This window comes from Rhinolophus ferrumequinum, chromosome 23 (genome assembly GCF_004115265.2).
Source record: "Rhinolophus ferrumequinum isolate MPI-CBG mRhiFer1 chromosome 23, mRhiFer1_v1.p, whole genome shotgun sequence".
NCBI classification, from domain to species: domain Eukaryota; kingdom Metazoa; phylum Chordata; class Mammalia; order Chiroptera; family Rhinolophidae; genus Rhinolophus; species Rhinolophus ferrumequinum.
The window spans coordinates 22397013-22409244 of NC_046306.1; the positions used below are offsets into that span (position 1 = coordinate 22397013).

The 12232-nt window shown below is 50.0% G+C and overlaps 1 protein-coding gene across 1 annotated transcript; it reads left to right on the forward strand.

Annotated features, from left to right (window-relative positions):
• Positions 1-929: 929 nt before the first annotated feature.
• Positions 930-5576, forward strand: LOC117016226 (putative testis-specific Y-encoded-like protein 3). The gene has a single exon (XM_033095431.1). The coding sequence runs from the start codon at positions 1490-1492 to the stop codon at positions 2546-2548; it is 1059 nt and encodes a 352-aa protein (XP_032951322.1). The 5' UTR covers positions 930-1489; the 3' UTR covers positions 2549-5576.
• The last annotated feature ends 6656 nt before the right edge of the window (positions 5577-12232 follow it).

Below are 12232 nucleotides of genomic sequence, written 5' to 3' on the forward strand. Positions count from 1 at the left end.
TGAGTGACCTTGGCCACGTTTGTGCCTACCCATTGGGTTCAGACCAACTGTTGAGAGGCTGATATGGCTTCGCCTGATGTTGCTTGGCCAGTCTAACAAAGGTCGTCATCACTATCCTGGACCCCCTCCCTGGTGCTGAAACCCTCCCACCCAGGGCGCAGACTGAACTTGCTTTTCTGTGGTCTGGAGCCAGTGTCCATCGCCAAGCCGTGCGAGTCATTCTGGAGTCCAGCCTGAGTGCAGGGCGTTAACAAGTGTTACTGTGTGTAACGAGTGTTTTGTATACAAAGGCAGTGGGCCGGTCTTCATCTCTTTGGCCTTCCATTTCCTGGACATTCACTGTCTACCCCATTGTGTCGGATTACTGGCTAGGGCCCCAAGGGAACCCACCTTGCCCTCTAGGGGGTGCATACCCTAGGATGGGTCTGGGGGCTCAGAACTATCTTATCCACTGGACCAGAGGAAGCTGAAGGCTTTGTGGAGGAGGTGCAAGGACTTTCAGGCAGAGTAGGCATTATTAGGTGTATTGACCACAGGCCACAAGTTGGGCAGCAAAGACCACAAGAGCACAGGTGCATTTGTAGGATCAGGGCTGCAGGGGCTGGTCCATCCAGGCTCTTATCCTCTCCAAGTACAGACCCCGCACTTCAGACTGGAGTTCACATTTGTGAAATACCTGATACAGAGCCATGGGCAGCCCCTGGGCCTAGGACAAAGTGTCCACCTTTCAGCCTACCAGTCCGAGGACCCAGCTGGTGTGGGGGAAACCAGGCAGATCCCACTCGCTCCCTGGTTGGCAGCATCTGAGACCCTCCTTTGCCCCAGATCCTTCTACTCTGACCTCGTTCTTAACTTTCTCCACATAAATATTATGAGCACCTCCGTTAGCCATGCAATGACCAACTCTGGCTCCCACTATGAGTCTGGCCAGTCTTTGCAAGGGATACCTCTTGAGTCCTCTGCCTGTTCCTGAATAATATGTCCAGTACGATGCTGCAGGTGTCCCAAAGGGCAGATGAGCGTGGGCGTTGGGCGACTCCCACCTGCCCACCGCAGATGCGAGAACTAATTGCCTGGCGTGGTGGCAGTGATGGAAGGTTCTATTTGTCTTTGAGTGGTGGTTGGGCCTGATCCCTGGTGCCTGCTCCGAGCTGCTTCCCTGCACTTCCACGGCCAGAGCTCTACCAATCTGGGGCCAGTTCTGTCTGGAGCCCGTGGTCGCATTCCTACAGGGTGGTCCCTTGCCCCTTCGCCAGGCCTACAGGTACCTCGCTCCCTGCAGCCCGGGGACCCTAGCGAATCACATCCGGAAGGAGGGGGCACGAGAGGCGGAGCGCGACCTGGAGGAGGAGACCGCGCCTCCGGGCCTCCCGTCCGCGGTCCTGCCGCAGCCCCCGCTAGCCTGCAGCCACCGAGCCGCCCCTCTCGCGGAACCCGCGGTGTCGCCCGCGCGCCCCGAGCCCCTCCCGGCCAGAGGCTTCCGCAGGTGATGGCGGACCAGGGTGTAGAGGGCCTGGAAACCGCCGCGCGCCTGCCGCCCGGCCGGGCACAAGAAGGGGGCCCACGCCTGGCCCCCGCGACTGGGGCCCGAGAAGCCACGGGATGCGGACACCCCGACCCGGCAGCCAACCCCGGAACCGTCCCGGCTTCCCCTGGGGGCAGGGAAGCGGCCTCTGCGGTGATTGATCGCAGCCCGGAAAACGGCCTTGTCGGGGACAAGGCCCCAGAAACCTGTGGCGCAGAGCGGTGTAGGGCTCAGGCTGGAGCCGGTGGGAAGACCGAGGAAGTGACGAATGAGGGCGCCATCTTCATGGAGGAGGTGGAGAGGGAGGTGCAAAAGCAGCAGGTGGAGGAGATGGAGGTGGGAGTGGAGGCGCAGGAGGTCCCAGGGCCCCTAAACCTTGATGCCCCAGTTGTGGACCCACTGGACGCCATCCAGTGGGAGCTGGAGGCTGTGAGTGCCCAGGCGGACAGGGCCTACCTGCAGCTGGAGCGCAGGTTTGGGCGCATGTGCCGGTTACACCTAGCCCGTAGGAGCTTCATCATCCAGAATATTCCTGGCTTCTGGGTCACTGCCTTCCTGAACCACCCGCAGTTGTCAGCTATGATCAGCCCGCGAGATGAAGACATACTCTGCTACCTGATGAATTTGGAGGTGAGGGAGCTCAGGTATGCCAGGACAGGCTGCAAGTTCAAGTTTCGCTTTTGGAGCAACCCCTACTTCCGGAACAAGGTGATCGTGAAGGAGTATGAATGCAGGTCCTCAGGTCAGGTGGTGTCAATTGCAACTCGCATCCGATGGCACCGGGGCCAGGAGCCCCCTGTGCTGGTACACAGGAACCGGGACACCGTCCGCAGCTTCTTCAGCTGGTTCTCACAGCACAGCCTCCCAGAGGCAGACAGTGTGGCCCAGATTATTAAAGAGGACCTGTGGCCCAACCCCCTGCAGTATTATCTGCTGGGGGATAGGCCCCACAGAGCCAGGCGAGGTTTAGCAAGGTGGCCTACAGAGGCCTCCCCTAGGCCCTACGGGTTCCAGTCTGGCTAAGCCCTGCCCTGGGACCTGGCTGCTACATCAGCCTCCCTTCTATCTCCTGTGGACCAACAATGGCACTCTGCTGTCTGCTTTCTCCTCCGTGTACTCTGGCCCTTCTGAACGTTCAGTAGACTGGGATCCAAGATGGTGGCCTTCGTGGCCTAGTTCTTCTGTTTCCATGTGGCCCTCCTGCATCTCGGGACTGTCACATGCTACACTGTCTACCCAAGCACCCAATGCCATGGACGTGTACTGCCATCATCTTCCTGGCCTATCTTCAATCATGGCCTTCCCACCCATTTTTGGGATGGGCACCTGCAAGTCATCTCTGGGAGGACCAGTGCCTCTTCGAGGCCTACTACTTTAAGGCCACAACGTGCTGGGCTTCATATTTATACTGGCCCCACCACTGGCTGCGGCAAGCTGAGTCTCATCACCCACGATGAAGTGGCTGCATTGTGCTGGCTGTCAACTCCAGGGCCTCAGAGCTTCAGGATCACCGGCAGGCTACTGGACTGTTGGGCATCTGGCAGAATGGGCACAGAGCCAGCAGGTAGCTGATGGGCATGGGTCAGGTGAAGGACACGAAGGAGGGGCAACGCCTTCTTTGTGATCAGATTGCTCTTCTTACGCATGTTGGTCCATCTTGCAGCCTGCTCTCTGCTTCTGAAGGTCTGTGTGGTACCCTACCAATGTCTGGCCATCACCGTTCTCATGAGTTTTGCTCAGGCTGCCACCAGCCCTGTTGAATGCTCCCAGGAAGTGCCTGTGGACCCAGGTGGGCCACCTGCCAATGCATAAGAGGGCCCCAAACCCCCAGTAACTCGGCTGCACTGGCATATCTGGGCATGTGCTCAAGGCAGGGGCAATGATGGGGTCCCTTCCAGAAACCTACCTTTCTGAGCCTGTCAGTGAACTCCCACAGATTCCAGCTCTCCCGTCTCCACCTGTTTTTAGGCTGCCAGATTGGGTGTGTTGGGGAGGGGGTGTTTCTGCTCACAGGGCCTTTCTATTCACCTGCCCAGAGCACACATCTTTCTTTTTATTTTCTTTAAAGTGACAGCTTAGAAACAAACAACTGAAGAAGCAAGCTTTCTGTTTTGTTTTGAAATATATAAATAGCTGAAGGGACGGGCTTTCTTGCTGAATTTGCCTCTTTGTCTCCAGAGAGGGAGGCTTGGCTCATAGAGTGCCGCTATCTTTGTGCCCTGGGCTCCCAGGTCCTGCCCTCTTCAGTAAGGCCCAGAATCTTCAAAGGGGGACAGCTCAGGGCTGCTGAACAGAGACCAGGAGGTCTGGGCCCCCAGGGGTAGGGATAGTTCATTATTTTATGCTGTGTTCTTTCAGACTAACTTTAACTCTACTTCTTTCTCATGCACCAGGTTGTTTTCACCAGGTCCAAACCCTGTCATGGGATTCTATAGGGACAAGAACTTAGCTGTCCCCCACCCCAAGTTCCCTTTCTCAGGCTTTTGGGGCTGTCTCCATCTCATTTGGGGGATGACCATATCCAGGCCCCTTCCCATGGAAGTCCTTCTCTTTTCTGTTCCCCCGGACCTGGGGAGGCTTTGACACAAAATAATGGTGGGGCTGGGCGGACACAGGACTGCCGCTGTCAGGTAGGGAAATGCAACAGAAGCCAGAGCCAACCGGAAAGGTCCAGGGATGCCTGAGCTTGTGGGGTGGAGAGAAGAGAGCCCCCGGATTGTTCCTAACTTTTCTGATGCACCAGGTTGTTTTTAAATTAGGAGAACTAGTAACACTGCAACCTCAGAGGATTTCTCCATCCAGGTGTGACCCTGTGTTGGTAGCAAGTTAATGCTGTTTTTAATTTCACTGCTTTTAAGTAAGACTCTGCATCCACTTCTCCATTTCTACCTACGGGGGAAATTGAGTTGTCCAGGCCTGCTTGCTGCTTTTCGTTGAGAACATTTACAGGAACGTCGTCTTCATAATTTTTCAGTGCCATTTGGAAACTACGTGGCTATTCACGATTGTTATCAAGTTGCTGCGGCCTGTTAATATAACCCTGTACTTAGTAGCTTGAGTACGGTAATATAGTAGGACTTAAGAACGGAAATTGTTACCATGTTCGGTGAGGGTAACCTCCAAAAAGAACTCTAAAACCCGAATGGTCTTCACTCTGTGCTCCAGTGGCCCGGTGGTAGTCAACATCACTGCAAATGACATCTCTGCTTCTAAACAGTGACATATTCATGAGGCGGCTTTGTCCGATCAGAAGAGGGATTGATGGTACTTTTGTCTTCTACTTGCATGATGAAAAAATAAAAACCGTTCAGTCTGGGGAAAAAATAACCCAGGTCATGTTAGTCCCCCATCCCACACTCTCCACTGGCAGAAAAAAAATCCTAATTCCTCCTCGTGGCTGACAAAACCCAGCATTTTCTGGTCTCTGCTGACATCTCCCATTGATCTCTACGCTCCCCCAACACTCGCCTCTCTGCTGCTCCTTAATACACTAACCACGTCCCAACCTCACGGTTTTTGCACTTGCTTTTCTGTCTCTGGAACTTTCTTCCCGCAGATATTCTCATCGCTGGTTCCCTCAATTCTTTCAGGCCTCTTTGGAGGCTTTCCCTGCCCAGCTTATCTGAAGTCATCCTGTGCCTCTGCCCATCTCTTCTCCTCTCCTGTCTGCTGTTTGACCCCACGTGCACCTCAACAACAGTGACCTGTGTGAATGAATAAGGGTGGGGGCATTGAAGGGTGACCATATACTTTGTCATCCAGCTGGAACACATCTGGGAGTGAAAGGGGCATGACTAATAACTACACCAGGGCAAGAGGCCTAACTGGCACATAACGGTCACGCCAAAGAGACAGAACCCCACCAAGTCCAGCTTGGCATACAGCTCATCCCTCCTGTGTGTGATGTCAGAGGGTGGAGACTTCTCTGAGGTCTGGACCCTGGAGCTTTGAGGAACAGGCAGTTTAGAAGGGGGCAGTGGAAAGGAATTCCTGACCAGAGGCAGTCGGATAGAAAATGCTGACGTGTTCAGGGCACGTACCCTGGACGTGGCTGCTTGGGAGAGGCAAGGCTGGGGGGTGGGAAGGTTAAGGCTGTTTTCTGGAAAGAGGAACTCTGCCTACAAAGCTAAGGCATTATCCCCTGGATGGTGGGGAGGGGGATCAGATGTGTTTCAGGGGTGGGAGAACTCAGAGAGCAGCTGGAGACAAGGGGAGGGGAATGTTTGCCATTCCAGCTGTCTAGTATCTTCAGTTTGACTCTTATCCAATCTGTCCAGGCTGCAGCTCTGCCAGGAAGCCCTCCATGATTGCCCTAGCCCACGGCAATCTCTGCCACCTCTCAGGTACAGCCTAGACCTTGAATTTTGGACACCAGTGCCAAGGGGGGCTGCATCCTCTGGCTTTTTCTTGTGCTAAACACCAGTCTCTGATGTTCCCAAGGGAATCAGGGTGAGGTGTCAAAGCATACTGGCAGCCCTGGAAGCTGGTGCCCCACGTGGTTTGCCTGCCCTGCACATGGTGATTGGCAGGTACACTCTGGCTCCTGCACCGCAAATTTGGTACTTACCAAAACAGGTGCTTACCTGATCTTCCTGTTGCGTAACCAGTGGCATGCTTCCTTCACACAGTGACTGACCTTGGGAACAGTGCGTCCCAGCCACGCCTCTGGAGAGCGAGTCACGTTCTCAGAATCCACTCCTGCTTGCTCACTCATTCAGGTCCTGAGTCACGCATTTGTTCATCCACACATCGTAGCACCCCCTCTGTACTGGCCACTGGGGCACGAGGTGACTATTCAGGTCTCTGCCCTCAGTGAGCTCAAGAGTCCAATGATGAAGCTGAAAACAGTGACAAGAACCTCTGACATTTAATGAGCACTTACTACGTGCGAGGGGCTTACACAGATACAGCAGCTGGAGCGGTTCTCTAGACCCGAGTTGGGCCACGTCCTCTGCTCCAAATCATCCAATGGCTCCTATCACATGCAAGAGGAAAAGACAACGTGCTTCTCACAGCCTGCAAGACTCACGATCTGACATCTTGTCACCTCTCCAACTTCATCTCCTCTGCCTCTTCTCCAAACCACTTTCCAGTGACACCAGCCTTCTGCTAGTCTTCAAACCTAGTTCAAGACCTTTCTTGCTCTTCCCTCTGTCTGGAACCTTCTCCAGGTAGTTGCATGGCTGGTCCTCAATTCATCAAGGTTTCTCAGCTCACCTGTTAACAATTCTGCCTCTTCAGGGAAGCCTTCCCTGACCACCCTTTCTAAAAGCACCCTGTCAGTCTCCTTCCCATTTCTATGATTTGGATTTTGTTAAGAGCACTTACAAGACTCTTGACTGCTCATATTGTAGATTCATTTATTTACCTGCCTTTTCATCTACACTCATGGAGACTTGGTTTTATTCACTGCTGAACACCCCTCACCTAGAACAACGCTGGGCATTGGGGGCCTCAGAAATTCTTTGTGGAATGAATGAATGCTTCACATCCTTGAGGTCCAGAAGGTCTTCCAGGTCGGCAAGGAGAAGACTATCTCTAGGGCTACAGCCCAAGGCAGCCCTTTTCCAGGCAGTCTCTGGAGTTGAGGTGGTATCTCGGCCCATTCCCGTCCCTTCTAAGAGGTGGCCGCCTGGCTTTCACATGCCCCACGGGTGGACGGGGGAGGTTGGGGTGAGGAGGGCTTCCTGCTCTGGTGCGGAGAGCAAACACAAGCCTCTGACAACAGGGTTTTGCTCACCTCGGCTCTGAGAGGTCTACCCTGTTCTGTTGGCCTGGGAAAGAACTCTGAACCAGTGCTTTTCAATCAGAAAAGTCTGTCCAGAAACTATAGCAATTAGTTGTTACCTGTGACCACCGTGATTACAGCTTGGGGGACTTTGATCTATTCCTCCAAGGACACGATTTCAGCACAAAAATTCAAGGAAGTCTGTGGTATCTGCTTGCCCTTGCTCAGCAGAACTGAACATTGACTGAGGTGGGTGCAGGCTGAGGCCCCCAGCCCACAGGCCCCAGCCTCGGGGCTGACTCGGGACCTCCAGGGCTCAGGGCCACGGTGGAGCAGGCACGTATGAGCGGGAAGCCTGACAGGCCTGCACACTCCCGATTCCCCACTCTGAGGCCTCGGACTTGTCTTTTCACGGCTCTCAGCCTGTTTCTCATCTAAAGGAGAACCTGGAACACCTCAGCAGGAAGAAAACGTCCCTTACAGGTGCTTCCCCCTCCACACAGTCCTCCAGCACTCCAGCTGACTGGCTCAGGGACGATACTTTTGGCTGCAGCTAACAGAAACTCTAACTTTGAATTACACAAGAGATTTTTTTTTTCTTCTCTGTCCAGAGGTGAGATGTGCTTTGGGGCTGTTTGATTCAGCAGCTCAATGATGTCTTCAAGGCCTTGGCCTTCTTTTCTGATCTGCCATCCTTCTTGTTGGTTCCACCCTCAGGTTGGTGCCAAGATGGTGGCAACTACTTGGTGCCAAGTAGCTCCAAGCATCACTTTGGGATATGGCAACTCCAGAAAAGGCTGACACCCTTAAAATGGAGGCAACCTTTCCCAAAAGCCACTCTAGACTCTCCAGGTCCTGCATCTATTGGCTAGAACTGGGTCACACGTCTGCTCTTAAATCAGTTATTGGCAAGGGAGAGCACGGTACCATGACTTGCTGGGACCAAGCATCAGGGGTGCAATGGATGTCTGCCCACAATGTCCAGTGGGATAGCGAAGCCCATCATCTCTAAGAGCTCAGTCACAATTCAGCCCTTCTATGGGACTTCATATGGCACTTACATGCCGTGATGGCCCTCAGAGTTAGAGAGTGCTGACTTCTGGGTTAGCACAGGTCCAATTGCAAGCTTTCTGGTCCTAGAGAGTTCCTTAAGTCCAGCCAAGTCACTGCCAAGCTAAGCTTGCTAGGAGTCAGGCCCAGTGGATGAGGAGGGAATAACTAACTGACTGAGCACCTACAGTGTGAGTGACTCTTTCACTTAACAGAACTCATACAGTCCTCCACAGAGACCTTGTGATCACACAGGTAAAAAGGGCAGCAGTAGAGACAGATTACTGCTTTTAGCCGAGATGGAATAACGGGGATCAGATTTATCCTCCCACCAGAAGCAACCAGAAAAACCAGACCAAATACATGAAACAGTGGTTTTCAAGGCTCTGGATACTGACCAATAAAGGACAGCAATCCCAAGCAGATGGAAAACAAGCAAGATAAGTCCTACGATGGCTCTAGCTACTACCTTGAGAGTTTTCAGGCTGTAGCACAAAAGACTGAAGTGGAGCCCAGCACACTCTCTGAGTTGAGACCGTGCTGAGAGTCTGGGTAGACCAAGGTAACCAGTCCCTAGGACAGAATACCAGAGAGAGAGAGAGCGGCACAGAAGAACCCTGGAGATCTGCAGAGGGTCCCTGGAGTATTCATCAGGAATCTGATAGACACAAGCATGTGGGAAAACTACCTGAGGCCAGGTGAAGAACCATCAGGGAGGACTAAAGGGAACAGTGCCTGTTGCCACCAGCCATGGCACTGGGGAGAGGAAAATGGGGTATTGAGAATACTTAGAAAGGTCTTGCCTCGGTAATGACCGGTAATTAGCCCTAGAATGAGCACTGCTCTGGAATTGCCTAAAAAAATTCTTATGAGCAAGATCCAAAAGGATTCAACTGTTTGCAGTAATGTAACTGTCCCAGAACAAAGCTCAAGAGGATTTACAGGGTTACAAAAGTTTCCAGCCCTGAACAAGGTGAAACTCAACAATGTCTGGCATCCAATCAAAGATAATCAGGCCTATAAAGTGGCAGGCAATATAATCCACAATGAGGAACATAAGCAATCAAAACCAACCCACAACTGAAACAGATGTTAAAATGAGTAGATAAGGACATTAAGAGTTGTAATTGTATTCCATATGTCAAAATAGGTAAGTAGAGCCTCACATATATAGTCAAATCATTTTTGACAAAGGTGCCAAAACCACTCAATGGGGGAAAGACAGTCTTCAACAAATGGTGCTGGGAAAACTGAATTTCTACATAGAAAAGAAAAGTTAGACCCTTACCTTACACTATATACAAACATGAACTCAAAATGGATCAAAGACTTAAATGTAAAACCTAAAATTATAAAATTCCTACAAGAAAACAGGGAAAAGCTTCATGACATTGGATCTGTTGTTGGAAGCAATGCAAGTGATAAGACAATAGAGTAACATCTTTAAAGAACTAGGAAAGAAAAAAAAAACCCTGTCAACCTAGAATTCTATACGCAGCAAAAATACCTTTCAATAACAAAGGTAAAATTGAGACATTTTAGACATACAGAAGCTGAAAAACTTTCTCATCAGCAGATCCTCACTACAAGAAATGTAAAAGGATGTCTTTCAAGCAGACGAAAAATGATACTAGCTGGAATCTATATCTAGACAAAGGAATGAAGGCCACTGGAAATGGTAACTACCTGAGTACATATGTAAGATTTTTCTTATTATTTAAATTCTTTAAAGACAATTGTTTAAATAAAAACAGCAACAGTATATTGTGGGGTTTATATCATAATGTAAAAGTAAAAAGGAATGACAACCATAATATAAAGGCTGGGAAGGCAGAAATGGAAGCTTCTTATACTATATGTGAAGTTGTATATCATTTAAAGGCACTATAATAAGTTGAAGATATATATTATAAAGCCTAAAGTATCACTAAATTATCAAAACAAAAAATTATAGACAATAAACCAGCGAAGGAGATTAAAATATAAAGCATATTTGATTTATCCAAAAAAAGACAGGAAAAGAGAAAAACAACAGATGGGACAAGAAACAAATGGCAAGATTATAGACTTAAACCTAGCGAAAACCTAGCCATTAAATGTACAAGGTGTGATAAAAAACTACAGTGAATGTTTAAATTTTAAAAAATTATTATAGTAAAAGACACATTGCTATTAATCCCCCTCAAAATATTCCCCCTCACTTTGAACACACTTATCCCATCATTCTTGCCACTTTCTGAAGCAGTTCTGGAAGTCCTCTTTTGTGTCTTTAGTTGTGCTGTTACTTCTGCCTCGATGTCCTGGATTGATTCAAAATGTTTACTCTTCATGGTCATTTTGACTTTGAGGAAGAGCCTGAAGTTGCACGGTGCCTGATCCAGTGAATAAGGCGGATGAGGATACACCATAATGTTTTTATTTCACAAAAATTGCCATACCAGTGATGTGTGACATGGAGCCTGCCTTTTCATTGTGATCGCGAAATATGGTGAATGCTGCTGCCAAGTGCCATCCAATGGAAAGGCAGGGATCTTCAATACAGGAAGCGGTGCGTCAAACCTTAGTAACAGTGTGTGACAACTTTCAGCTTGTTCAGTGCAGTCAGTTGGGTGTGAGCTACGGTTGAGAGGTGTGTTTTAAAGTGTGCCGTAAATCATCCTCCATCATGACATCGCTCCGTGTCACACATCTTCTGGTATATGGCAATTTCAGTCAAATAAAAACATTACTGCGTGTCCTCATTCACCTTATTCACTGGACCTGGCACTGTGCGACTTCTGGCTCTTCCCCAAAGTGATTTAGGACATGAGGCAGCCACAACAGTTCAACTAAAGACACTCACAAAAGGGGACTTCTGGGATGGCCAGCACCAGTGGCTCAGGTGGTTGGAGCTCTGTGCTCCTAACACTGAGGTCGCTGGTTCGATTCCCACATGGGCCAGTGAGCTGCGCCCTCTACAGCTAAGGCTGTGAACAACAGCTCTCCCTGGAGCTGGGATGCCATGAGCAGCCAGAGGTTGGTATAAGCTGCCGTGGGCTACAGTGGGCTAAGTGCTGCTGTGTGCCACTGTGAGTGGCCAGCGGCCAGCTGGAGTGGCCAGCAGCCACTCGGCTGGCAGCCAGTGTGGGCTGCTGTGTGCTGCCATGAGCATCCGGTGGCCAGCATGAGTGGCCATCAGCCATCATGAGCTCCGGCAGCTGGTGAGAGCTGCTGTGAGCAGCTGACCAATGACTGATGACAGATTGCCTCAGCTGGGGGGAAGCGCAAGGCTCATAATACTGGCATGGGCCAGGGAGCTGTGTCCTACACAACTAGATTGAGAAACAACGGCTTGAACCAGAGTGGGGGAGAGTGGGAGGAGGGGAGGCAGAAGAAGGGGGAAAGAAAAAAAGAGGACTTTCAGAACTGCTTCAGAAAGTGGTAAGAACATGGGATGTGTGTTCAAAGCAAGGGGGAGTATTTTGAGGGGGATTAATGGCAATGTGTCTTTGACTATAATAAATTTTTTAAATTTCAACATTCACCATATTGTTTGATCACACGTAAGTGGTCTAAACGTTAAAAAGCAGAGATTGTAGGACTGAATAAAAAAGACCAAACTATATGCTGCCTATAAGAAACACATTTTAAATGTAAGAACGCAGATAGACTAAAAGTAAAAGGATGGAAAAAGACACTGTGCTAACATTAGTCAAAAGAAAGTGGGACTGGCTATATTAATATCAAAGTAGATTTCAAAGAAAAGATTATTACCAGGGATAAATTCATCTAAAGGACAATATGCACCTAACAGAGTTCCAAATTACATATAGCAAAAACAGAACTGCAAGGAGAAATATACAAATCTACAATTACAGTCAGAGATTTCAATACCCCTCTTTCAGTCACCAATAAAACAAGCAGGCAGAAAATTAGCAAGGACATCACAG